Source organism: Penicillium canariense (genome assembly GCF_028826845.1).
Source record: "Penicillium canariense strain IBT 26290 chromosome Unknown utg000006l_segment0_segment0, whole genome shotgun sequence".
Lineage (NCBI taxonomy): Eukaryota > Fungi > Ascomycota > Eurotiomycetes > Eurotiales > Aspergillaceae > Penicillium > Penicillium canariense.
Window position 1 is genome coordinate 1,420,740 of NW_026622733.1, and position 26,070 is coordinate 1,446,809.

At 52.7% G+C, this 26,070-nt stretch overlaps 11 protein-coding genes across 11 annotated transcripts; 6 read left to right on the forward strand and 5 right to left on the reverse strand.

Annotated features, from left to right (window-relative positions):
- Window positions 1-1,062: 1,062 nt before the first annotated feature.
- N7482_008490 (Zn(II)2Cys6 transcription factor) lies at window positions 1,063-3,001 on the forward strand (the record flags this gene model as incomplete). Its single annotated transcript, XM_056690614.1, has 3 exons — window positions 1,063-1,229; window positions 1,279-1,816; window positions 1,865-3,001. 3 exons carry the CDS (start codon window positions 1,063-1,065, stop codon window positions 2,999-3,001), a joined length of 1,842 nt encoding a protein of 613 aa, XP_056540379.1.
- A 272-nt stretch (window positions 3,002-3,273) lies between these two features.
- On the reverse strand, window positions 3,274-4,892 carry N7482_008491 (CRAL-TRIO domain-containing protein; the record flags this gene model as incomplete). The annotated part of the gene is made up of 4 exons (XM_056690615.1): window positions 3,274-3,782; window positions 3,845-3,944; window positions 4,002-4,043; window positions 4,137-4,892. The coding sequence occupies 4 exons, from the start codon at window positions 4,890-4,892 to the stop codon at window positions 3,274-3,276; spliced, it is 1,407 nt and encodes a 468-aa protein (XP_056540380.1).
- Window positions 4,893-6,296: 1,404 nt separating this feature from the next.
- Window positions 6,297-6,998, forward strand: N7482_008492 (uncharacterized protein; the record flags this gene model as incomplete). The annotated part of the gene is made up of 1 exon (XM_056690616.1): window positions 6,297-6,998. One exon carries the CDS (start codon window positions 6,297-6,299, stop codon window positions 6,996-6,998), a length of 702 nt encoding a protein of 233 aa, XP_056540381.1.
- Window positions 6,999-9,503: 2,505 nt separating this feature from the next.
- Window positions 9,504-10,307, forward strand: N7482_008493 (AAC(3) family N-acetyltransferase; the record flags this gene model as incomplete). Its single annotated transcript, XM_056690617.1, has 1 exon — window positions 9,504-10,307. One exon carries the CDS (start codon window positions 9,504-9,506, stop codon window positions 10,305-10,307), a length of 804 nt encoding a protein of 267 aa, XP_056540382.1.
- A 229-nt stretch (window positions 10,308-10,536) lies between these two features.
- On the reverse strand, window positions 10,537-11,982 carry N7482_008494 (aminotransferase-like domain-containing protein; the record flags this gene model as incomplete). The annotated part of the gene is made up of 1 exon (XM_056690618.1): window positions 10,537-11,982. One exon carries the CDS (start codon window positions 11,980-11,982, stop codon window positions 10,537-10,539), a length of 1,446 nt encoding a protein of 481 aa, XP_056540383.1.
- A 496-nt stretch (window positions 11,983-12,478) lies between these two features.
- On the reverse strand, window positions 12,479-13,750 carry N7482_008495 (fungal specific transcription factor domain-containing protein; the record flags this gene model as incomplete). The annotated part of the gene is made up of 1 exon (XM_056690619.1): window positions 12,479-13,750. The coding sequence occupies one exon, from the start codon at window positions 13,748-13,750 to the stop codon at window positions 12,479-12,481; it is 1,272 nt and encodes a 423-aa protein (XP_056540384.1).
- A 633-nt stretch (window positions 13,751-14,383) lies between these two features.
- On the reverse strand, window positions 14,384-15,255 carry N7482_008496 (putative phosphoglycerate mutase family protein; the record flags this gene model as incomplete). The annotated part of the gene is made up of 3 exons (XM_056690620.1): window positions 14,384-14,492; window positions 14,713-14,935; window positions 15,033-15,255. The coding sequence occupies 3 exons, from the start codon at window positions 15,253-15,255 to the stop codon at window positions 14,384-14,386; spliced, it is 555 nt and encodes a 184-aa protein (XP_056540385.1).
- Window positions 15,256-17,470: 2,215 nt separating this feature from the next.
- Window positions 17,471-18,149, forward strand: hel10 (putative high expression lethality protein Hel10; the record flags this gene model as incomplete). Its single annotated transcript, XM_056690621.1, has 2 exons — window positions 17,471-17,796; window positions 17,855-18,149. 2 exons carry the CDS (start codon window positions 17,471-17,473, stop codon window positions 18,147-18,149), a joined length of 621 nt encoding a protein of 206 aa, XP_056540386.1.
- Window positions 18,150-18,658: 509 nt separating this feature from the next.
- On the forward strand, window positions 18,659-19,855 carry N7482_008498 (mitochondrial 37S ribosomal protein uS2m; the record flags this gene model as incomplete). The annotated part of the gene is made up of 3 exons (XM_056690622.1): window positions 18,659-18,689; window positions 18,758-18,961; window positions 19,032-19,855. The coding sequence occupies 3 exons, from the start codon at window positions 18,659-18,661 to the stop codon at window positions 19,853-19,855; spliced, it is 1,059 nt and encodes a 352-aa protein (XP_056540387.1).
- A 461-nt stretch (window positions 19,856-20,316) lies between these two features.
- On the reverse strand, window positions 20,317-22,924 carry N7482_008499 (putative alpha-glucosidase; the record flags this gene model as incomplete). The annotated part of the gene is made up of 2 exons (XM_056690623.1): window positions 20,317-21,273; window positions 21,341-22,924. 2 exons carry the CDS (start codon window positions 22,922-22,924, stop codon window positions 20,317-20,319), a joined length of 2,541 nt encoding a protein of 846 aa, XP_056540388.1.
- Window positions 22,925-23,826: 902 nt separating this feature from the next.
- Window positions 23,827-26,069, forward strand: N7482_008500 (uncharacterized protein; the record flags this gene model as incomplete). Its single annotated transcript, XM_056690624.1, has 12 exons — window positions 23,827-24,361; window positions 24,419-24,516; window positions 24,576-24,638; window positions 24,691-24,743; window positions 24,797-24,868; window positions 24,918-25,031; window positions 25,086-25,353; window positions 25,419-25,440; window positions 25,493-25,590; window positions 25,649-25,713; window positions 25,765-25,800; window positions 25,856-26,069. The coding sequence occupies 12 exons, from the start codon at window positions 23,827-23,829 to the stop codon at window positions 26,067-26,069; spliced, it is 1,638 nt and encodes a 545-aa protein (XP_056540389.1).
- Window position 26,070: the final 1 nt, after the last annotated feature.

The following is a 26,070-nucleotide window of genomic DNA, read 5'->3' on the forward strand; positions in this document are numbered from 1 at the left end:
TTCATGTTGCAATGCCGCCATAGCTTTTTCATCCGAAATGTTTAGCAACTGGCGAATTGTTTTTTTTTTCCTGTAGGTGAATCAATCATTTCGTTCTCCTCCAATGATTTGCCGCATGGAAGATCACCATGGCTCCAGTGTAGGAGTCTTAGATGAAGTATCCATTGGCTGTTAGCCTTGATCAAGACACAAGGTCCATGGAATAACAAAGGTAAAAAGAGGGATTGAGAAGTGCACATAAGCATTGTCCCAGGAGGAGAAGCGGGAGGAGGGGGAGCACGCACGGGGCTTTCCCACTTGTGTCGGAATAGCGGAATAGCCCCAAGAGGCAGAGAGGACAGGAGATATATAGGGTTCTGGTGGCTGCACGATCAGCCTACCGCGTAATCTGCCTTAGTAAAGAAATGGACCCGGCGTTGTCGCTAAGAATAAGAAGATAAGAGTGAGGTCATTTTGACAGGACCCCCAGCTAAGACCACGGCCGATACGATTAGGTTGACCACCCACAGCTCCTACCGTCCCTTCCACTAGAATTTGAGTGGCTTCCTCGAGATTGTGGTGTCAGGAGACTCGGGTGAATCCCCACGTCGCGACGCCACACCTCCCGCCGATGCCGAAAATGGCAAGAAGAGACCGGGTCAGCCACTAGACGCGATCCTCCGCGCGTTGGCCGTGCCAAGCCCTCAGCGCCGCAGCCTAGCCCGATTGAGCAGAAACTGTCCGGATTACGTCTTAGGTCTAAGTTAACTATGTCTTTCAGGATTGAAGCTGCACAATCTCGTCTATTTAATTGCCTCGCGGTGTGTCTCCCGTTCCCATAGCTCATTTCGTATCGTGATCCATGGCACGCAAAGCCTGATCTAAGGAGGTTGCGGGGCCCCGGACTACATATGTGAATATCCTTTCGTCCCCAGATCAAACCCCGTTTTCATTTGTTTTCTCATTCTCGCTTCCCACGCCGTCCAATTTCAAGAGTCCCTGTCCCTGTCTTGTTCTCCTCGGATGGAGTGTCCTTGAACTCTGCACCGGGATTCCGAAGTAACAATTGAATAATCCATCACAATGCCAAACCCGAAACAACCGTCCATGTTTCTCTCTGGAAGGGCGCAAAAGGCGTGCCAGTCGTGTCAAATCGCCAAAATCCGCTGCAATGCCGTGGCAGGCTCTCCATGCCAGAACTGTAACCGGAAGGGTCTTAAATGCGTAGTCAATAGAAAGAATCGGCCGAGGTAAGTTCTCTCTTGCTATCTTTGTGGCCTGCGACTGACAGATAATCAGACGGCGATCGTCTGGACAGTTGTCAAAACCGTCTCCCGCAGTGACTAGTGACAGCCTGTCAGCTATATCCATATCGCCAACTCCTTGTTCATCCGATGTGGCGCACATGATGAGTTTCAGTGAGGAGGATTTCTGGAATACCTTCACCAATCTTGGTCCTTCAGCACCCTGTACTCCCGCGGGATTCAGCCCGCTCGCACTTCTCCCAGCGTTTATCAACCCTCTGCCCATCATGATGAGTCAGGACACTGTGGAATGCCTTCGGTTAAATGGAGTCTTATGCCTCCCGAGTATCCGGCTGCAGAGCGCTCTTCTGCAAACGTTCGTGGAGACCGTGTTGCCCTCATTGCCAATCATAGAATGGCAAGGGTTTCTTAATTCCATTCATGATGGAAACGGCGGCCATGGATCTATTAGCTTACTTCTTTATCTCGCTGTGATGTTCTCTGCAACCACTTTTGTGGATGTGGAACATCTCCTCGAAGCTGGTTATTCTAGCCGACGAGAGGCCCATGAGGCTTTCTTTCAGCGAACTCAGGTTAGTCGCCGACCGTGCAGCATATGGCAAACGCTAACGCAATCCTAGCTTCTATATAAAGCAAACTATGAAACAGACCCTCTGGTTGTTGTTCAATCGCTGCTTCTGATGACCTACAGGCTGGATACCTCAGATGGACATGACAGTCGTCACTGGATGAGGGCTGCAATCACCGTGGCTCGATCCATCGGGCTATTTCAAGACGTTCCTGGCGTCTTTAACGTCCATTATAGCGCCAGTCTATGGAAACGTGTTGCATGGGCATGTTATATAACGGACTGCGTGATATCCTTGAGATTGAGATGTCGAACTACGATTGAGCGGGCGGAATTTCGCCATCAACCCCTGACCGAGGAGGATTTCGAGCTGGACGCTCTCCCCTTTGAAAATCAAGTCTTGTCCCCTACATGCCCGATCATCCGGAACGTCAAGGTCCAGAGGGATCTGGCCCTCGTGTGCATCTCGAGTGCCAGGCTGTGCACGTGCATCAGCGACGTGCTGGATCTCCAGGGCAAACAAAGTATTCAAAATATTCGCACATCGGTCACATCCACCTTCCCAACAGCAAGTCCCAGTGATGATTTCTCCAGCCGAGTCTTCGCCTCGGAGATGGAGCTCGCAGATTGGGCAAACACCCTTCCGCCTCCATGCCAAGCCAGTCCGCTAGACCTGCACAACATGGACGAGGAGCCCACCGTCATTCTTCACCGCAATATCCTTCATATGATCTTTTACACCACCGTCGCCGTTTTCCATCAGTCGCAGCCCTTTCCATCATCCAAGTTCTGCGTGCAACTTGCTGCCAACCAGATTTCACGGATTATGTCCGAGCTGTATCAGCGAGATTTGCAACACCGATTGCCGGTTGTTGGTGTCACGGCGATCCTCATCGCACTGATCATTCATGTGGCTGAGATGAAAGCGCCTTCTTCGGAAGAACGCGACGAAGCGCTACAAAACTTCCAGCTATGCCTCGACGTCATGACCAGTCTGAGGGAGTTGTACTGGGAGGCCAATACCGCCGCGGCATGGGCACTGAGAGTCATCCAAAGTGTCGCGTTCAAGGGGGGCTCCGAGGACCACTGCCGTTTCCGTGCCCGGGCTTCTTCCAGTGATAGCAACATCACAGATCCTCTGAGCTCAGCAGTGCCACTCATGAGCATTCCACCACTGAAAATGAATTAACAGCTTGGATTAAGAATATTATTCAATCTGATTTGGATACCTTTGCACTATACTCTATAACCTAGTAATTAATAAACAAAATGACCACGGAGCATCTCAGTGTCTCATCTCCTCCATACAGCGTACGAGATAGGGTACTGTGGCGCGAGAACTACACAGGGTGATTTTACAAGCTCGTTCTATAAGTTCACAACAATTGTATTCCAAACGGAAGTCAAGGCAACATCTAACGCCATATCAAAATGTGAGAATTACCCCAGGAACCTCCATCGTCAAGCCGCCGCCGCTGCCAGTTGGGGCTCATTTACGTGCTCGGTGACCATTTTTGACTTTTCGTCGACCGGAGTCGCCGCCTTCGGGGGGTAGAAGTTGATGGTTCCCCCTTCTGTGATGACACCTGTTCGATCGAGGAGACTGCGAGCGCGCACGTATGGATCCAGTTTCCAATAATTCGCACTCAGACCCTTAATCACCTCACCCCGACGGCTAAGAGCAGAGTCAACGTCGGAGTGAGAAATCCATTGCGCGGTCACACTAAAGAGCTCATCACCAAGCTTCTTCCTTTCCTCGAGAATGGAATCCCGAGTGGCTGTATCCTTTAGCCGATCGCTCTCGTGTGGTAATGGCTCAATGTACTCATAGTCCCAATCTTCCTCGCCGCCAAGTTCCTTCAAGATTTGTGCTTTTGGCACCAGTTTTTCTAGTTCCTTCGCACCACTGATGAAGTGAACCTTGGCAGCGACCACTGGGTCAAGAATCCCGTGGATGATCTTCCAGAATCCTATACTCAATACGAGGGTCAGTTTCAACGCCATGAATTTGCTGAAGGGATTGTGGGCAGACCAGAGAAGATCCATGGCGCATTGTAGAAAATCATGGCGCCCAGGGATTCAGGATAGTTCTCTTGGAAGCTATCAATGATGAATTTAACGGGAGGGAAGTCCTATGCGCAGCGTGTCAGCGACTAACACGAGGGAAACGGACGCAGGAGTTGGCATACCCAATTCGACAGGCTGAATGAGGTGAGGTCGAACACAATTGCCTTGGTAGATCTGCGTATTAGCCTTTCCGACTGGCTTGGGAGCAAGGCGTGGACCATGGAGCAGGACCATCACCACGACAGGACAAGGCTCACCATTGATTCGACGGGAGGCACCTGTAAATAGCGGACCGACTCGATGCAATGGATGATGTAATCGAATAGACCCTTTTGTGTTTGCTCGCTGGGGCTGTGGGATCGAACTCGGACGACACAAATCGGACGACCCCATTTATCGACGCCGTGGAAGTAGCCCTTGCCGGTTTGGAGCTGATGTACATAGCCCTCACCGTCTTTCTTGTCAGCGGAGTTCCCTTCTTGCCGGGATTTCTCGAGGTTGTGTTCTTCGCCTTTGAGCAACACTTCTTCATCGACCTTGTATTCGTTGACTCTCCAGTTCAAAGATGCCACAAACTTAATCCATGCTTTCGGGACGTTCCATTTCTCGGCACGTAGGAAGCGTAACAGGAGAGCATCGGGGTGGTCCTGTTTGAGGAGGGTCAAAAAGGCCGATCGCAGCCTCTCTCCCGGCAATTTGGTTAGAAGGGACCCAACTGCTTTCGTCTCATTTGGGCCGGCGCCGAGACTCTCGAGTGTTGAGAGGAGGTTGGCGGGGATTGCGGCTACTTCCTGCTCTGTTGGTTGAGGTGGTGACCGACCGAGAGAGAAAAAGCGTCGATGCACTTTGGCAGTGCCGTTAGAGGAGATTGATGATTTGCGGGCTGGCTCCGGACCAGGGATGCTCAGATCCCATGATTGCATCAGGAGTGTCCAGAACTGTTGAAGTTTCTCTTCCTGTGTTGAGTCCAGATTCCCCACATAACCAGGCTCGACCTCCGCGATGGCTGTCATGGTGCGATCTGGGGAGTGGAGGGCGAGCAGGAGGCAAGCAAAATAGATTTTCAGAGAAAAAGCAGGATTTCGTGCTGGGGAGTGCGTATATACCCGAGGACGGGTTCTTATAGACCTTGAGACCGGTCGATCTCTCTATTGCGGTAGCGGGTTCCGAGCCATGAGATCATCACGAGGCCGATGATAGCAGTGGACGATTCGCAGGAGCTGATCCATGTGATAACTAGCGGCTTCCTTAACTCAGCTACCTCGGTGGAAAGGGGGCGATGCCGCCGCCTGCGGGGCGACTGCAGGAAGAGGGGGTACGATGCAGGCGTGCAATAGGGCCGGGACTGGTTGAGATGCCCTCGCAATAAACCGGCGAAGATTGAACCTTAAACTTCACGGACGAGCCGGACTGGGTCAAATCCAGTCAGACTCCGGGCTTTCAACTTCACCGTACCCCTCCTGCGGCCCACCACGCGGGGACTGGCGCTGAAGGCAATATGGATGATCCGGGGTCAGCCCGAGTTGAGCTCCAGTCGATTGGGTAAGAATGTGGGTATTCCAGGGCAACCCCGCCCCTGCTGTCCCTGGACCCACTGTAGAAGACCCAACGGGTTCGCAGTCGGCTTTAGAAGTCCAATTTATATAGGCGAATTCGGTAACGATGCGTTGGAACATGAGGTCGAGGCCGTCAAACGAGCATCGGACTCGATAGCCTGTTTAAAACATACGCGCATCTGGGCTATGGGCGGAATGGAAAAGTTGAAGGGTAAAAAAAAAAGAACGCGAGGTCCGAGCTGGTTTTCCAAAAGGGAGGGGACGCCCGCAGATCGGATGCTGCGCAGGCTGCAGGCTGCGCCTGCTATCACACGGAAGGACCAGAGGATTGGATATTCGGGCATGAGATTACCTGAGCTGGCTCAACTCCAGATGGTGCAAGATGAGAGATCTCCTTAGATATGGCTCAGGCGCCGGTGTTTTCCTGACCCAACATGAGTTTTCCCAAGGTCAACACGATTGCCGAGCTACATAAAGGGCGTCATAGGTACCTACATGAAGCAAAACGAAGTATATATTTAAGGTTGTTCCACACCGAGCTATTACCTACCCCGCTGTCCAACTCCTGTTTTCAAGTCCGACCGCGGGTTTAGGTTCCCAATAGGGTGTGAGTCACCATCTAGGATCCAGAAGTTGCTTATCACTGCACAGTCAATAGATGCGGTGATCAATGCAGCTCAACGTACGCAGTAGAGAGTGAACAAGTTGAAGGCATACCTAAGAGGCATAGACTGGCCCGGACGGGATCAGGCGAAGGTGGGGCCCAAACGGGGTTCCCCACGCAGATTGGGTCGTCACGTGGGAACAGTTTTGCGGTTTCCCTTTTTGCACCATTCATTGCGCCAAAGGACGGGCAGGGGCATGGAGAAGCGGAGAGAGTTCAAAGAGCTGCCTATCCAGCCCCGAGGCATCTATTGGGAGGATGACTTTGTCGATGCGGAACACGAGCAACGCCTCATCTCAATCTTCCGGGATGAGCTCAAATGGCCCGATCGCCCCGGGCGCACGTCACTGCATTACGGCTATACCTTCGACTATAAAACATTCGGCATAGATCCAGAGATCCCGTACAAGGAGTTTCCAGACTGGCTGCAGCCGCTGATCCCGACTACCGAGGTTCGACCTCCCGACCAAGTGTGCCTGCAGTTCTATCCACCGGGTGCTGGCATTCCGCCGCACGTCGACGCACACGGGCCGTATGACCAGCTCTACGCCTTATCTCTCGGCGCACCCGCCATTATGCAATTCCGCAGAGGCGACGTACGGATCGACGTGGATCTGACCCCGCGAAGCATGATGCAGATGACGGGCGACTCGAGGCTGCATTGGACCCATGGCATCAAGAAGCGAAAGAACGACACCATGGTGGATGGAACGCTACGACCGCGCGACCATCGCTGGAGCATTACATATCGTTGGCTCAGAGATGGAGGCGAATGTGAATGTGGAAATGTGGAACACTGCGACACGGCTCAGCGGCGCCGTGGCGTGGAGAAGGAGAAGAGGTCAGTCATGGAACTGGCAGCGAAAACGAGTGCCGACGATGCGTCCCAGTCGAATTAGGTGATGTCGCCCGTTTGCCTGCATGAACGACCAGCTGGGTGAAGATGAGATACCAACTCAGCGAACAAAGGGTCGATTTCATCCCAGCTCATCTTCTTCTGACATTCAATGACGAATGAAAGCCATCATCTCAACACAGCCTGTCTAACCAATTTCCTTTTGAGCCGCGTTGCACATTTCTTTCAGTCTTGTGACAGTGGTGAGTTGTCCAGCTGCGATCCAGAAGATCAATTCAAGCGCTAAGATGGCAATAATGCCTATTCGTAATTGGAAGATCCAAAATCATCTGCTAGATGGATTCCTAGGAGAGACATCGAAGTGGAGAATGGTCTATGTGCAAGCAATGATCGTTGATAAACATGGCCACGGATGTCCCACGTGGAGCGGCCGTTCCCTTCCCGCTGCCAAATTGCCAAATAAGAAGCTAGGTGAGAATTCATCCGTATAATCCTCCAACGAGCCTATCGTATCCAATAGGATTATCACCAGCAAAGAACGGTGAAACACTCTGTCTCACGACGCCCGACCTAGTTGACTTGGTTGAGTAGTTCGTAACGCGCCACAAAATCCTTCAGGATGCCTTCGGCTATAAGCGGCATATCCAGAAATACAGCGGAATTGTAGGTCTGTAGATAGGGCTAGTCCGATAGAGGACAATTTTCCCTAGCAATCACTTCGCTGCCTCTCTGGATACTCGTATTATTTAAAGCGAGGTGCCCCAGACACCAGGCAGCTTTTCTTCACCATCCCCTCCCCCTTCCAACTCACCCTCGAGGTAGTATTCAACCAAGTCCTTGAAACGTGAGTTAGGCCTTAGTACAATATAACGTCCTTATTCTAACTAATACCTAGTAGCGACGATGAAGCTTCCTTTTTTGATCGGCCTCGGTCTGCTTGGAGGAGTGCGAGCCTCCGTCAACCCCTTCGACCCCGCTACATGGTTCCATAATCCGCTCAATTGCGAACAAGCGTATGTTCGAGTCGACGTGGGAGCACCTACTATGTCGGAGTATACTCTACAGTCCGCATTGGAGGAGGTGCAATATGTAGTGGACTCAACGCTGCTAGGCACAGACTGCCATCCAAGCATGGATGTCCCTGCTTTCGACGCTTGTTACGACGCAGTGGACCTTCAGAATAACCCCGTTTTCCGGTGTGGGTTCAGAATTTGGCGAGTTACGAAGACATGCGTATCTTCAGGACAGCTTGAAGCAGGACTCAATACTGTCTTTAAGGGCAGTGAAGGAGAGGGCAAATCTCCGAACTGGGCAGTGTGGGATATACAACCAACTGGTAATGTTCACTGTGCTTCACAGTAATTCTAAGCCATCCATTCCAGGCCGTTTGTTCATGGCAATGCAAGTCTACTATATCCGCACCAAATTCAGATCATCCATATCAATAAACCTAGTAAATGCCCGCGAAAGGAACGTGCGCTAGGCCTCATTCACCGTCTTGCCCTTCGTGGCCGGGCGATCCGGTTGGCGATCGCGTCACTTGCGGCGTCTCCAGCTTCACCGATTCGAATGGCAAGCTCCAAGAAGCTACGTACAGTCAAATCTTTTATATAGCACACGCCATCTTCGCTCGTAGTATACTCGACTTCGAAGTTGATCCGAGGGTCATGACCACGGCTCGATGCTATTTCCTAGTTGATTGGAGTCAGGTTTGCGAAGTACTAAGTGTAGCCAAGCAGGGTAAATGGTTGATTAGAGTAGGCAGGACCCGGAGGGGCGGTCGAGGATAGGGGATCGGGAATCTTAAAGGTAGGCTTCTTGTTCTTCTTCTTCTTCTTCTTCTTCATCTTCTTTTCAATCCTGGCGGAGGGATTCTTGGTTGGAGGTAGGGTAGATTCCTCAATGCGGAAATTAGAAGATTCTACCTAATCGCGGTCGCGGGAATCTACTCGTAGGACAATATCCTCTAGTCCAGTGATATTGTACTCAACCACCCGCAGCGTGGGGAAATAATTTGGCACTAAGCCGGGCGAGACTAACGAAAGGCTATACTATTCCGCAAATGGTCCTCCGATCTTTTTCAGGTACTTTCGTTCCTTCTTCTCCTTCTTCTTATCTTTCTTGCTCTTTGGTTTCCTCTTGGTTGCGTTAAACTCGAGAGAATCCGACAAGCCGTTCAGCTTCGCAAAGAGACCGGATAGGGGTAATAGTAATAATAGCCATTGCTAGCGAAGTGAAAGGAGATAGTCCTGCTGGAAGGGATAACCATATATCGGTCGCGATGATTGATACTGAACGTCTCAAAGAAGCTGATTAGTTCAAGTGGAGTGGCGTCGTATATTTGGCGAATCAGGTTCTTCAGATAGACGGAAGTCCCCTCGGGCAACCGTTTAGGAAATCCAAAACCCTCCCAAACAACTACCAGCAATCGCCTTTTCCTCTACAACACCATTTCACCAAAGCTTCCCTATATTACAACAACTTTGCGTTGTTTTTGATTTTGCGATATTCCATTCATCGCAATCTGGTGTGTCAATGCCAACAAGAAATGGGACCTTTGGCAGTCAAAGGCCATCTCTGCACGCGCCAAAGCCTAGCAGATGATTTAAGAAGACTCGGTATCAAGCAGGGCGATATCATCCTGCTTCATTCTTCGCTCAGCTCCCTTGGCTGGGTATGCGGTGGAGCCGAGGCTGTTGTGCTAGCTTTCCTCGACGCCATCGGAAATACGGGTACGTTGGTTGTACCCACACAGTCTGGAGACAACTCAGATCCCCGAGAATGGAAGCATCCTCCCGTTCCGCCAGAGTGGCATCAAGTGATACGCGAGTCAATCCCAGCCTATGATCCACAGACTACTCGCACCCGCGGCATGGGTGTTATCGCAGAAACTGTCCGCACATGGCCCAATGCGATTCGCAGTGCCCATCCACAGACCTCGTTCACGGCAATCGGTCACCATGCAGCCGAATCGGTTTCTGGGCATGCTCTGGACTGTCGGTTTGGTGAGAATAGTCCACTCGCTCGGTTGGAAGCTTTGAATGCGCGCGTTGTCTTACTGGGCGTGGGCTTTGAAAGCTGTACTGCGTTCCATTTGGCTGAATGTCGGCTCCCGGCTTCTCTGGAGAGTAACTCATTCGCAGTCACTACGCTCAAAGGGAGAGAGTGGATGACGGTCGAAGACACAGTGGTCTCGGGCGATATGTTTGATTCGCTTGGTTCCGACTTCGAAAAGGAAATGCGGGTCGCGCGGCAGACAGTTGGCGGCGCACCTACGTATTTGTTTCCACTCAGGGAGGCTGTCGAATTCGCCGGATCATGGCTAAAAGATCATCATCCTACTTCGGCATAGTTATGATGGAGTCAAATACGATATTGCTCTTTTAAACTTGAGAAGAATAGCATTTGTCTTAGATATATGTCAGCTTTTGAGATAGTGCTCCCTAAAATGCCTTCAATCTTCAATCCTGGAAATCCATGTGTCCTCCCCAGCCTCCTCCCCCCCCTTCCCCGGAAACGGTTGAATGACTACCATATACCAATCCAATAAGAAGGCGATAATTGTCCATGGTAAGAGCGCCCTAAGTGTACAAGAGAATCTGCTCTGCCAGAATGCGGATTGCCTGCTCGAGTCGTTCTTGAGGAGCCGCCGCAAAAGTCAACCGAAAGCAAAGTTCATTCATACTTTCACTGCCCACCCAAAACCAACTGCCTCGGCCGACCATAAGTCCCTTTCCCTCTAGCTCTTCGCATATCTTTTCCTCGAGTGCAAGGGGTGATGACCGGCTTGACAGTTGGGTGTGATCAACTTTGATCCACAGAAACATCCCAACAGCCGGAAGGGTCCAGTGGCAAACACTCGGAAGATATTTCGCACAGGCTGCAGACATAGTGTCTCGACGCTTGCGATATTGCAAAGATAGGTCAAACAACCAATTCATGAAGCCGCCATGACCCCAAGTTTCGCAGAGCAGCTTGTGAACCATCACTTGGCTAGGACCGCTGGCGGCCAGAGTGCTCATATCAGCTTGCTCAATGAATTTCCCTATGACCTGAGCACACCCAGTGACCCATCCCAGTCTCAGTCCAGGTGCCAAGATCTTAGAGGCTGAATCCAAACGGAGCACACGGCCTGACAGGTCAAGAGACAGGTATGTCGCGGGGAGATGCGTTTGATATTCTTTGGCGGTGAGGTTAGAAGTTCCCTTTGAGAAGTTCCCATGTTGAAGAAAGTAATATGGGTCGTCTTCGACAATATATAGATCATGTTTCTCGGCAACTTCATATATAAGTCTTTTGCGCTGGACGCTCTGTGTTTTGCCCGTCGGGTTCTGTCCAGAAGGCACGGTGTAGAGAACGAAAGGTTTCTTGCCCTTCTCTGGGCCCCAAGCGCTCAGCTTAGCATCAAGGTCATTGGCATTAAGACCACCGTCATCCATTTCAATGGCCAGCATATTGATGCCCAGAGTCTTGCCCGCAGTGATGAGCCCAGAATAGGTATATTCCTCGACTAGGATCCAGTCGCCTCGGTTGCAAAAGAGGCGAAGAGCTCGTTCGATGGCTGACGTGCTCCCAATAGAGAGACAAGTTTGCCAGTCGCTGTATGGTGGGTGATGGATTGACTCAACATGCTCGGTCAAAAAGTCGACGAGCTTGGTGGATCCTCCAGAACAGCCATAGTCCAAAGCTACAGCCAGGTCGAAGGAAGATTCGCCCTTCACGCAGGACATTAAACCCGTGTCTCGCTTCGCAACTCGCATCGTGAGTTCCTCCCATGGCAACATCTCTGATGCGGGCCTTCCATTTCCCAGTGGTATCATCTTGGCAAAATCAAGCGTTTTGACGGTGTCTTTCAACGGAGTGGGTGCCAATGATAACCCCTCAGCGCTGAATCGATGATCAAATTTCCTAGCTGTGGGCTTGACATGGACATTTTTGTCTTTTGATATCTCATTGGTCACGGGGCTTGGTTCCAAGGAAAGTCCGGTCGCCCCTGGGGTGAACGAAATGTTGCCGTGATGAGGCATCGCGTTTAGGAATTGACGGACGACGGAGCAGGTTGAATAATAGTAAGTTAACGACTCAATTTCCCAACCGCAGAGGAAGAAGATAAAGACCCTAGTGAGCAAAATAAAATATTGTCCGTCAATGGAAGGGCTACTTATACTCTTAATTCCTTCGAGTCCCGAAAGATACACTTTAGTAGAGCGGGTAGCAGTCGGCATACTCGTATCGTTAAGGGTATAGTGGCCAGGGTAATCCGACGTGTGATTGGTTCATAATGCGCAGACTTAAACCCAATCAAGGGATTTTATCCCGACAGCCAATCATCCTCTTTCACATAACTGCTGGTTCGTGTTGATCGTTATCCGAGTAGTAAAATTCCACATTCTCTAGATGATCTATGATAAGAGCGATCGGACCAATCGATATAACTGCCCACGATTGCAAGTATGTCAGCAAAGAGGCCCAGTTCACGTTGTCTATCAAAGTCTGGGCACAGAAAGTCTAATTGAGGGCTATTCAAAACATCATGATACCATGAACTGACGGGTCATCAAGAAAAACATCCCACTGCATGTCCTCACATCCCGGATCCTGACGGCGAGCCCAGAAAGCAGGAAAAAGTGCCTGGGCACGCTCCCACACGGAAAGTGTGGATCGTTTGATTATGAATTCAAGCCATTCCATCGCTCTTTTCTGCAAAGCTGCATCTTCCAGTTCGAAAAATATCACTGCAACTGGCCATGTCAACGGCGTGAATGGACGTGATGTATATGCCTTCAGGGCTTCGATATGGTCGAACGCCTGGTCGATCAGCAACTGCACCTCGTGCAGGGGCAGTTTTCGCAGAACTCGTTTGAAATATATGATCAACGCAAAGTAGAAGATGTAAGAATGATGATAGATCAAACCATTCTCTGCCTTTGAGGTAAAGTCTTCCGGGTATTCTGGTGCACAGAGATATAGCTCCAGCTCCCTTTTATCTAGTTCTTGAGTTGAAATCAGTTGGGTAGGACTTCTTCGGTCGTCGCTTGCCTGTCGCCGGGATCGTGCTGCTATTTCAATGATATCGCTGACTGTCTCCAGCAAGCGCTTTGGAAGCCCAAATATGCGATGAAGATGATATGTTCCTGAGAATAATCCGGTATCATAGCTAATGCATTCACTCAGGGCTGCCTCAGACGATATCATTTGCGAACGCAAGAAGATAGCCGTGCTGGCGAACATTTGATACAGGATTGCCATTGATTCGGTCTGGATCAAAGAACACCCATCAATTTTCCGAAGCCACTGCGAGGCCCCTCGTAAATGATTACGCCAGAAATTTTGCTCCACTGTGACTGGCTCATACATCAAGCAGACCAGAAGTGAGGCAAGGACCGACTCTCGCTCTGAAACATCATCCTTAGCGAGGTTATTTTGAAGATGGCGAATGCCCTCGTTGTGGTGACTCAAAGCAAGAGTCATAAATTCCGAGCTCTGTTTGCTATCGTCGGTATTGGCGGATAAGTGGAATGCAGAGGATGCGCAGATCAGATAAAACAACGCGACATATCCGGAAGAAGACGATGCAGGCTGCTCGGCGCCTACATATGCAATGGGAACAAAGATGCTTTTGAGAGGGTTGTATGGCCCTGGTACCGGCATCAATGCATCGCTTAGATGATTGATCCAATGCTCGAGTATCTGACGCTGCAGATGCATGTCGCCTAGTAGGTCTATATGCCGATGCGCAGGCTGTGTCAAATTCGAATTGTGGTTATTGACAGGGGCAAACGGTGCCGGGATCATCTGAATCGAACGAGGGAGTTGGTGTAACCGCCCAGAGACCTGTGCCGGGGCTTCAATTGATACTATCGGAGAGGCAAGTCTGTGGAACTGCTCAGTTGTCAAACTAAGTGGCACTTCTTGGGCCCTTCTCCAAAGATTGGCTTCGTTTAACACGCCTATGGGCTGCGTACCGGCTCCGAAATTGGACGGGTTCGTCACTGGCCTCCACAGAACTTCTGCCCGATAGCCTGGATACCCGGAGCAGTCAAATCTTGCATCTATGCACCGTCGACAACTAGGTCTTGCTTCATCGCACTTCACACGCCGGGATCGGCAGGTACCGCAGCCTGAGAAAGTCCTGCGCTGCCCTGGCCGCACTCGACGGCTGGTCCCTGCAGGAACGCGTGTCACCGAAGAATTCATGTTTCCAACATGGCGCGCATCAGATTGATTCAATTCACGAGCAATGTTAAACGTTAAATTGTCTCCTGGGAGCGGGGGGAAGGGAGCGGGTGGAATTTCTTTCTCCCGAGATCATACAGGGCAACGCGTCGACTCGCCAAGGTCAGCAGATGTCTATAGATGGACAAACATGTGTAATCTTCTTATTATCAATGGGATTAGTATATAAGAATTGACTCTATGATGCCCATTTCAATACTGTGCAATCAGCCCTGGGCTCGAGTCTAATCCGGGACAGAATTCGCTTTTAATGTCTGTGATCTCTTCGTACGAGAAAGGGATCGTCCAGATAAGATCAAAGCTAAGCAAGTCAGCATCCGCACCCAAAAATAGTTCCAAATTCTCAAGCATATGGGAGCTCGGCACTCAAAAATTGGTATGATGGCCGAGTATGCCGAGGGGCTAAGAATGAAAGGGTGTGCCATGTGCCGATCGCGGAGCCGATAGCTCCGATACTCGTTGCAGACTAATTGCAGGATAACGACTTCACCAACCAACCAATACACAAAAGTTTCACCTACCGATCCTCGGGATACTCGACTGGATCACTGGAGCCCAAGTGCTCCTGAATTGCCCCCATGTTTTTGTGTCGCCAGGCAATCAAGATATTCCCAGGGCCGTCGTAGGACCGAATCGCATCGGCGACGCATTTGGTGTCTTTGCGCGAGCAGTGGGTGTCGATTTCGAGGCCGAGGTCATTTGCGACAGGAAGCACGGTCATATAAGCTCGTCGGTGTTCTCCATCTGGACGATAGCACAAGATCAGCCCATCGGCTTCCTTCATTCGTTTGGGTCAAGTTCTGTCGAGCTTATGTGGGTTCGCGAATGTCGCGCAACTCACTCCACTTCACCGTAGGCGCCATAATATGACCAATATCGTATCCTGAATGCTCCCCGAATACCTCGCGCAGGCACTGCGATCGCTTGATTCCGTCCCAGGTCAGGCCATGGTCGTCCGGGTTCGCGGGCTTCTCTCCATGCCGAATGATGAAGACCTTCGGGGGACTGCTGGCCGACACGGCAGCCAGGAACAGGCAAAGGCACAAAATCGCTGAGTGCAACATGTCGAAGTGTAGGATAGGACCCTCTCCCCGGTAGTAGCAGAATGCACAAAACAAAACTAGAATGAAATGACAATGTCATATAAGCTAAGCAAGAAATAGCCACCAGGCACCTTACACACCACGCCGGTCAACCAAGGTCCTCACGCTTTATGCCTCAACCTTCAGCTGAGAGTCATTCCATCCATGACGGCGCCATAAGCAAGCCCCGAGAAAAACAAGTTGAGAAGTGGATCAGCAGGATCCTGCTGTTCAATGACCATCCTCCACATGGGGGAATACGGGCTGAAAGAGTACTTGGACAGAAGGCGGCTGCATCGACGAGTGATGAACTGCACGGGACCAGTCGTTCGATTTCAGCAAAGGTGCCGTGTGATTGGACCCGAGTAATGCTCGCATCCACTCGGGCTGGCCACGGGTGCTGTCGAATCGCGTCGATTTGTTTGCGACGGTGCAGGGTGTGGCGACCTGATCTGCCGGGTTTTGAGGTGGGGAAATGGTATTGAAGGCGGGATCAAGTTGCTGGCTCGGGCTCCCAGTATGTACATGAATGTGGAACTATATATACCGGCCCGGGGTATGGTTTATGACTGCACCCATAGGGAGAAAGTGCAGCACCAAAATACCAAGTTTTAGATCGACTCAATACTTGCACCTGAAAATTTTACATTGACATACCTCGCTCCAGATTTAAATAAAACGAGAAACGAGAGCGCCAATTTGGTCAACCTGACCCGGAGAAGCAAGGAGCCAACAAAAAAGACCCCACGGTCGCACAACTCGAGGTCAAAAGAGAGGAGATTGTGACCACACCCACTGTATTTATTGCTTCCCCCAAAAAGGAATGATCAAGATCAGTAAGGAGACAGCTCGACTCGAGCGCGGTCATCAGGACCATCAGGATGGGACCACCCCTCGGCTTGGCTGTGTGACAGCCGCAGGCGTCTGATCTTCTCCGCGCCCGAGGGAAGTCTATTTGAATGTACTCGAGACAATTTCCTGCAGCATCTCGCAGTATCTTTGACTCGGCGGGGCCCACCAAAGCCCTAGTAGGAGTGGTCAAGCGCTGGTGATGACAGCAGCTGACCTAGGCTACTACAGTTTTATTATTTATTAGCAGGGACACTGTAAACAAAAGCTACCACGGAACCACCGAGAACTGGCTGGCTCTGTGCAGTGTCAAGCTTTAGGCAAGGGGCAGATGATTGACAAGTGCGTCATACTCGCATATCGGCAGATTGGCCCATCTGATACTCTTTTTTCCACGTCGGTCATTGCTAGCCGCCGGGACGAACTGTGGCGCAATACACACAACCACACTCTAGAAAGTCGGCGTGTCCCCGAGGCGGGGCTGGGGGAACCAGCCTGCCATGGATTGCGTGTGTTGTCCACCGTAGTGTGGCCGTACACTGTAGAGAGGACAGGGGGCAGGGGGAACCAGGTTGCGGGCCAAGAGACGAGTGGGTTCGGGGCTTAGCGCAACTAGGCAACGAGAATAAATCGCCGCGAAGATTGTGTGCAGAGGATCGCGGAGGGGGCGGTGTCTTGGCGCCAGGAAAGTCGCGCGGTAGGGCCGGAAGTTGTCGTATGCATTCTGGGGATGGAATATTCGAAGAACCGTGGAAGCCGAAGATCCGTGTGCCGTTAAGGCTGCAAGGCGCGTAAATTGCCTGGTGCTATTTTCGGGTCAGCTACTGTAGTTGGTGTCAGTACGTGTACCGCCCCCGCCCTAATCAAATGGTCTGCAGGGGATCCAACACTCAGCCCTGTACGGAGTCCTCCGTTGACCTGCATCGCCACAAGCTTGGTTGATTAACCATAATGAGCAAGCAGTACGCACCGCAGAGGCGGAGGCCATTGCTGGCAGGGCCGAGGGTTGTGGCGGTGCTTCTGAGGGTTTCTGTGCACTTCGGGCAAAAAGAGTGGGAAGCCGACCGAGGCTGACGGGCTGCGCCTCGTCGTTCCGTAAACTTGCGGCAATAATAATTATTACATGCGGCCATGTGGGGTGGTTCCGTCAGCCCTGTGGCTAGGCATTACATTACTCTCATTATTACTCTTCTTGATGTATCTGGGATGTATTAAACGCTTATTACCGGAGTGACGGTACCAAAGTTATAAAAGGCCTCTACCCCTCCTTCTCACATCGTCAACTCATCCTTCCTCCATCACTCATCACTCCTCCAACCTCCTCAACTTTCTATCCACACCCATCACAATGTCTGGCTACGGCGACTACAACCAGGGCTACAACCAGGGTGGCTACCCTCCACAGGGTCAAGGCTACGGCCAGCAGGGCTACGGTGGTCAGCAGGGCTATCCCCAGCAAGGCTACGGTCAGCAGGGCGGCTACGGCCAGGAGGGTTATGGTCAGCAGCAGCAACACCAGCAACACCAGCAACACCAAGGCCAGAGTGCCTCCAACGACTACTATGGTGGACAGCAACAGCAGCCTCAGTATGGTGAGCAGCAGGGCTATGGCCAGCAGCAGCAGCACCAGTACGGCGAGCAGCAAGGTTACGGCCAAGACTACAACCGCTCCGGGTATGTGTTTCTTCTCACCCTCCTCCACCGTTGAGTCTCCTGCTGACCACCGCCTCAGATATGACCAGCAGGGTGCTCCCGGCCAGGCCCAGGAGGGCGAGCGCGGTCTCGCTGGCGCCCTCGCCGGCGGCGCGGCGGGCGGTTTCGCCGGCCACAAGGCCAACCACGGCATCCTCGGAACTATCGGTGGAGCGATCATCGGCAGCATCGCCGAGGATGCCATCAAGAAGCACAAGCGCGACGCGAGCCCTGGCGGGCACCATGGGCAGCCCGGTCCCTATGGCGGTCCCCCTTCCAGCCACAGCGGCAGCAGCGGCATGATGGACCAGCTGGGCGGCTTCTTCAAGAAATAGACGGCTCGCCAAGCTTTCCATCTCTGCGATTTCTTTTGACTTGCTTGTTCTCACCGTGATGACTACGCTACGCTCATGAATCTCCTTTTCTTGTCTTGTACTGGAACAGGCTGGCTTGCCTGCATCCACCGAATTCGCTTTTGTTTTCGTTTTGCGGCTTCCCTTTTTTGCGCCTTATCTTTCCACGTGTACCATGACTGTCTTGCATTTGATATCAAGAATTGATATCCCAGTGGTTCATCAGAATTGCATTATCGAAAGGACATGATCGCCGTAGTTCCATTGGCAAAAGTAAATCTGTACATCTCATCATGCATATCAGCTCGCCACCCACGGTGAAGACCCGCACTAGACCAGCTGCGGCCCCGATAAGGGCTAGCGCGGTATTCTGGCCTCAGGCATCAACTCCCAAATTGCAGTCGTCTGCCAAGCCCGACAAAAGTTCGCGCGGACAGGCAATCTTGAACACGCTTCACGCTTCCTGCTCCGGCTCAGCATCCATAACCAACATGATTGTACGGAAACTATGTGTGGGGCAGAGTGAGTCTTTCTGAACTGCACTCAGACTACTGCTAGAATGATCAGCTAACCACTCCAATTCCTGGCAGGCCGCCAACTACTGGCCCTGAATCGCCGGGCTCCGGCCTACACCCGTTTCCTCTCCACAGAGACACCAGTGGACACAGCAGCGCCAACACTCCCGAAGGAGTCGATTGCTCCCGCGGAGAACCCTCTCCACGAAGTCGTGCAGGCGTCGAGGCAGAGTGCACAAGTCAACCCCCGGCAGCAATGGGGTGAACTGGAGAAGCGGAGTGAGCATCCATCAACCTTTCCCTCTCCCACAGAAAGCAGCAGCACCTAACCATATAACCCCCTTTCCAGGACACAAATTCAACAATCTCGGCACCTCGGTGCAAGAATCCTACGACCCCGAAGACATAATCCGCAACCCTCCCAAGCCCTCCGATGTCACCCTCGAGATGCTCCTCGCCGCCGGCACACACCTGGGCCACTCGACGTCGCGGTGGAACCCGCAGAACTCGCGATACATCTTCGGCATCCGCGAGGGCGTGCACATCATCTCTCTCGATGTAACAGCCGCCTACCTTCGTCGCGCCGCAAAAGTGGTCGAAGAAGTCGCCGCCCGGGGCGGCATCATCCTGTTCGCCGGCACGCGCAAGGGCCAGAAGCGGGCCGTTGTGCGGGCTGCCGAGCTGGCGAAGGGCTACCACATTTTCGAGCGGTGGATCCCCGGCTCGCTGACGAACGGACAGCAGATTCTCGGTCACTGCGCGACGAAGGTCGTCAACGCGATGGACCAGGAGCTGCCCGAGTTCCAGGCCGACCTGGCTGATCGAGGCTCGGTTAAGCCTGATCTAGTTGTTGTGCTGAATCCGCTGGAGAATGTAGTGCTGCTGCATGAGTGCGGGCTGAACAATGTGCCCACCATTGGCATTGTTGATACCGACGCTGACCCGACCCGGGTGACGTACCCCATTCCCGCGAACGATGACACCCTCCGCGGGACGTGTTTGATTGCCGGTATCCTTGGCCGTGCTGGCGAGGCGGGTCAGAAGAGACGGTTGGAGATGGCCGCCCAGGGGAAGACGGCGTATGAGCCTATCACAGCGCGCCAGCTGCGTCTGGATCCGCTTACCGGGCAGGCGCCGCCTGGCTCGGAGCTGGAGAAGGGGAAGCAGGGCTAAGGTTTCTGAGTCCGAATTCTGTCTATGTGTGGGTGCATTCTCTGGTTCGGGATCGAAGGAGTTGTGTGCGTGAGAGTAGCGCCGGTCCCTGGCATTGTACTGTATAGATGATTCCCGGTATTGTGGGTGTTAGCACATCATGTATTAACAAGTTTTTTTTTTTGCTGCTTTAGTTTCTCTGCATGTCTGATTTGTGGGGTTTGAATATCACTCCATTTCCATTCTCCATATTTTGTAGCCTTGCCTCGACAATCTACTTTTCATATTAATCTACAGGTATGATCTTATTCTGACGCGTGGTCGGTAGGAGCATGACCCATTGTTCGGTTGGGAATGTTCATTCCAGTCTATTCATCTATATAGCAACCCTAGAACGTCTATTTTCATCAATAGCCTCGGTCTCAAAGCCGCAGGCCACGATGTTCATGATACAAAGGAAAGTCATGACAGTCCACTCGAGCTTACGCCTGAATGATGTACACCCCCCGACCCCGAGAATCAGTTCCCTTGTGAATGATCTCCTGACCCGAGCTAGTAACAACACGGCGGTTGTCACCATTGTGCAAGATGATCTCCAGCTGTTTCCAGGCAGGCACAAAGCCAGCCGTCTGATCGCGCTCAAAGTGGACGAGCACCTTCTCCTCCGTCGAGCTGTAGTGGACAGTGTAGACCGCGGTCTTGGGCTGCTGGGAAATACCATCATCTTCGTACCAGGTGTTCTTAAACACGACACCGTGCGAGCTACCCCGTGGCGGGAAAATCTCCAAACCACGGTAGTCATCAATCTCCTTGACACCCTGCGATGCCGCAGTCTCGTCGCCAGGAACGCGGGTGTGCACGTTTTTACCGATGGGGATAGCCCCGCCGATTTTCGCGAGCAGCGGGATACTCTCGCGCCACTGCGACTCGATCTCCACCCACTGGCCGGAGGCGAGATAGTTGTAGGGGGCGTTCATATTGACGTAGCCGTAGTCAAAGGCATCGCCGGTCTTGCGCGGGAGGTAGACCTTGGCGCTGGTGACGCCGGCATGGTAGACACCGCCGACAAGGATGGTGTCGCCGAGCCAGAACTGCTCCTCACCCTCCTTGAGGGTCTTGTTGTTCCAGACCTCCGGGTCGGTCTCGTAGCCCCAGCCGATCCAGCGCTGCACCGGCGATGCGTCCTTGTGGCTCTCCAGGCCGAGCGAGTAGATATAGGGCAGCATCTCATAGCGGCGCTTGATAGTGTCGCGGACGAGAGGGGTGATCTCGGGATACATGAAAGGCTCGATGACTTCGCCGACGGCGTTGTTGTCGGGAGAAGTCTTGAAGCAGTTGATGGCAAAGCGCGCAGACATGCAGCCCAGCTGGATCCAGCGGAGGAGGAGCTCGGGGGAAGGCTGGGGGCCTTCGAAACCGCCGATGTCGTGTCCCTCACACTAGATACGGAGAGTAAGGTTAGCAAAAACGCCACACGATTATTGATTGAGAACTGGTAGATCTTACCTGTAGCAGGGACATGCCTGCGTTCAGAGACAGGGCGTTGGCACCCTTCATGTTCTCCCAGCTAGTGACATTGTCACCACTCCAGGTGCTGGCAGAGTAGCGCATGGTGCCGGGGGTAGCACTGCGGGTGAGGACGAAAGGACGGACCTGAGGCTCCATGTCTAGTAGGGCATCGTGAGAAGATTTGCCCATGAGCTCAGTGTGGAGGGCACGACCCCACTGGCCGACATTGTTCTCAACGGTCTTCTTCGCCTCCTTGTTGACCATGGCGTCGTCAAGGGCCAGTGTCCAATCATCGCTGGGCAGAGTGTACTCGTTGTTGTCGTTCCACATACCATCAATGCCGACCTTCTTCAGGCGTTTGACACCATCGAACCACCATTTGAAGGCAGCCTCGGAAGTGAAATCAATGTGGCAGCCGTCACCACCAGTGGCACCACCGGCACTCCACAGGCGCATGTAGCCAGGCTTGTTGGTCTCGGGATCCACGAAGAGACCACGGGCGTCAATAAGGCGCTGGAAATCAGGGTGCGAGGCCAGGACGAAGGGTTTGATGTTTGTAATAAGGCGAATGCCGTGCTCATGCATCTTGGCAACCCACTCCTCAGGGTTGGGGAAGCGGCTGTAGTTCCAGGAAAAAACGTTGCGGACCTTGGGCTCAACGGCGGCAATGGAGTAGCCCGAGGACATCTGGTGAGCAGAGCAAGGAATTCCATGCCCCTTCAGCTTCTCGGCGAATTCAATAAGGGCCTTGTCCGCGTCCTCCAGCATAGTGTACTTGTAGCCACCGGAGATGTATCCATAAGCCCAGCGGGGAACCAGGAGTGGGAACCCGACCAGCTCGGCGTATGAACGGACCACGTCCTTGATGGTCTTCCCAACAATCATGTACTGCTCCAGGCCGCCATAGTCCTGGCGGTAGATCTTGAAGTGGCCCCAAAGTCCATCAATCTCTGCACCAACGGACCACGAGCCCCGGCCGTGGGTGGTGGAGAACAGAGCAACGCAACCCTCCGGAGTCGCCTTGATCAAGAGAGGAATGTGCTTGTAGAGAGGGTCGGTTTTGTAGACGTCGTAGCCGAAGCAGTCGGTAGCGGAGAGCTGGAAGGCGCGGCCAGTCAGATCCATTGGTGCAGCCTTCTCGCCCAGACCAACGTGGATGGCATTGCGGTCGTGCACCGAGTAGTGCGCAACACCGGGACCATCGGCGACGTAGGAGCGCAGAGGCAGATCGCGGTGCAGAGGCGTGTCGGAGCCCGTCCACGAGAGGGACACGACGGGGGTGGTTTCCCACTCCACCTTGGCGGTCACGTCGCCAACATCAATGGTCTTGGAGGAGCCCTCGTCTTTGGCCGAGACCTTGACATTCTTGAGGTCGGTCTGGGGCTTGGTGACGTTGGGATAGGGTGGGATCTGGCGCTCTGCGGAGGAGAAAGTCACGCGAAAGAGGTTCTGGCGCACAACCTCGAAGGAGAAGTCAAAGGCAGTCTTGCCGGAGGCGCTGCGGAGATGCACTGAAGTGTCCTGCTGCGCGCTCGCGGGCACTTGTTGGTAGCCTTTCGGACAGATCTCTTTTTGAGGCATGATGGAGGTGTGGTTCGTGAGTATTCTTCACGAGAATTGAAGTGCGACCGAGCAGAACCCTGGCCACCCACGATATTTGTAGCATGCCGCGCCATTACGTGCCCCACGCATGATGTTGGGGTTGCTGGAAAGCGCGGGGCAGTATACAGTCGGGGATCGGGGATCGGGGCAGATCTCCGAGACGCGTCGGTCCCTTTCTCCAGACTCTCCCGACACTCCAGACGCTTCCCCGGAATGGCCGATGCGGCCAGTCGCAGTCGGCCGATTCTCCACTTTCCACCCACGGGACGTACCTGAATACGCGGGCGGGGCCCCAGACACACGCCGGAGTCAAAAGCTAAATGCCAGAATGCCAAAATGTTCATCCGCCCCTGTCGTCCGTGGGGTCGGTGTTCCCAGCCGAGCACCGACAGCTAAGCCTTCTTCAGCAACCTCGAGACGCCAATCCTGCACCGGCTAGCCACTATTTGGTCAACTGGTCCGATATTATTCAGGTGGCCCCCCTATGGACGGGTTTGATTGGCCCACAGCTACGGAAGTTTCCCGTGAGTACGAGGCAATTGCCGGTCTTCTCCAGCTCAGACGACCGTGTGGACGGTTGCCACGAGAAGGTCGATAAGGATAACGCGGGGCCAGGGGATCTTCCACGACTATCTTAGTTAGGATCGGACATGCGCTGCACTCGCCCGGAGAGATCATAAACGTCCCTTCCCCACGGGGTTCTGCGAGCCCCAATTCTCTCCAGTGTCGATCTGTCGTGAGCTCGGTACCTTTGCTTTTGGCCCTACCTTGCTGCACCAGTCGAGCGGAATCTGTTGTTCATCTCTATTTAACTCTACTCTTTCTGCTTTCACTGCCGGTTTTTAATCTATACTTTTGATTCTCCGCCGGTTGACCTAGCGATGTCGCAGCAGGAAGAGATCTCCCAGTCGAAGCACCAGCGGGATGAATTTGTCGAGTCGATCGACGCCGAAGAGTCTGGAAAGCCTACTCGGGCTGTGCACGTCGACGATGGCCGTAAGCAGAATAAGGCATTGCAGTTGATCGAGGAGGTAGGGTACTCGACAACCCTGACTCCGGAGAACAACAAACGAGTGCTGCGCCTGATTGATCTGCGTCTGCTTCCCATCCTATTGTCCATTTATTTCCTTCAACAGCTCGACAAGTCAACTCTCTCGTATGCGTCCGTATTTGGACTCGTCGAGAAGGCTCATCTCCATGGGAAAATGTACTCCTGGCTAGGCTCGGTTGTCTACCTGGCCCAGCTGATCTGTCAGCCCCTGGTCGCCTATCTCTTGGTCAAGGTTCCCCTCGGCAAATTTATGGCTGCGTCGGTGCTGCTGTGGGGCATTGCTTTGTCCTGCATGACGGCCGCCAACTCCTTTGCCGGACTGCTAGTTTGCCGAATGTTCCTCGGGATGTTTGAGGCTGGTATCGGTGAGTTTCCTTTCTCGCGAATGAAGAATCATCCTGTCCCTAACTGGAACACACTAGCCCCGGCATTCATTGCAGTCACTCAGATGTGGTACCGACGACGTGAACAGCCCGTTAGATTGGGTTCTTGGTACGCCATGAACGGTGTAGTCAACATGGTGGGCCTTCCCAAAAAGCTCTTTGGTAGTGGAAAGCCCCCCTCTGACATGGTATATAGTTTGGCAGTTTGATCACCTACGGCTTGGGCCACATCGATTCCTCGGTCTTTGAACCTTACCAGGTGAGATATCGTGAGAGGCTTTTCGTGAGGGTCGTGCCCTAACTCCATCCAGATCATCTTCCTCTTTTTCGGTCTGATCACAGTTGGTGTTTCTGCGGCTGTACTGTGAGTGGTTCATCCATCCGAACTTGGAACTCAATTAACACCTTCTGGCGTAGCATCTTCATGCCCGACTCCCCCATGACAGCCAAATTTCTCAACGAGGAAGATAAGCTCGTGTCCATTGAGAGGTACTTGTCTCTCCCCTTTTGGAAGGAGCTACGACTAACATAAATCTAGACTTCGCATGAACCAGCAAGGTATGGAGAGCCACGAGTGGAAATGGGAGCATGTCAAAGAGGCCTGTCTGGATCTGAAGTCCTGGTTGTGGTTTTGCTTGATGCTCACTATCTCGTACGTATTACCCGGCAATGTTGGCACTCTTCACATTTGCTAAGATGAAACCAGAATTCCGAGTGGTGGAATCACTACTTTCGGTCCCCTGATAGTCAAGTCATTTGGCTTTTCCGCTCTCAATACAATCCTGTTGAATATTCCTTTCGGTGCAGTTCAGTTGGTTGCCACCATGGGCGGCGCCTGGTTGGCCACCTACTGGAAGATGAAGGGGCCCGTGCTGGCTCTTCTATGCCTTCCGCCCATTGCAGGCTGCGTGATGCTTTTGCGTATTGCCCATGATGCCTCTCACAAGGGACCTCTTCTTGCGGGATATTATCTTGTAAGTGCTCCCTGTCTTCGAAGTTGGCATCCTGTTTTGGCTCATCGTGCATTTCTTTTTATTAGATCTCTGTCTATCCAGGAATCAGTAGGTTCCCCAGAGAAACTTCCAGTCTTCGGATCAAACTAACTCAAGTCAGCTCCGTTGATCTACTCTTGGTCTGCGGCCAACACGGCCGGTGAGACGAAGAAGAAGGTAACCACCGGTATCCTGATTGTCGGACAGTGTGTTGGTAATGTATGCAGGGTCTCTCAACACAGCAAGCAAAGATATCGAGTGCTCACATTTAACTTAGGTTATCGGCCCTACTCTCTACACCACCGAGGAAGCCCCCCTTTATCACCGGGGACTTTTCTCCAAGTAAGGCGAAACAGAACGCCCTTTCGCGGTCTCCCACTAACCATTCGATAGCCTCGCTCTATTCTGCGTGTTGTTTTTCCTGATCCTGTAAGGGTTCTTCCCCGTCCGAGACTACGGGCCATGCTGACCCCACACCCTTTAGATCCAACATAGCATACCTGACCATCCTCAACAAGAAGCACGAGCGACAACGTGTTGCTGCCGGAAAGGAGGCCAAGATGGTCGACTACTCAATGGACGCAGTCGAGGCCGCTCCGACCGACAAGGAGGGCGTACCTGTCCAGCAAGTCGCCAACGACAATGCCTTCAAGGACCTGACAGATATGAAGAACGAGGACTTTGTATACGTATACTAGG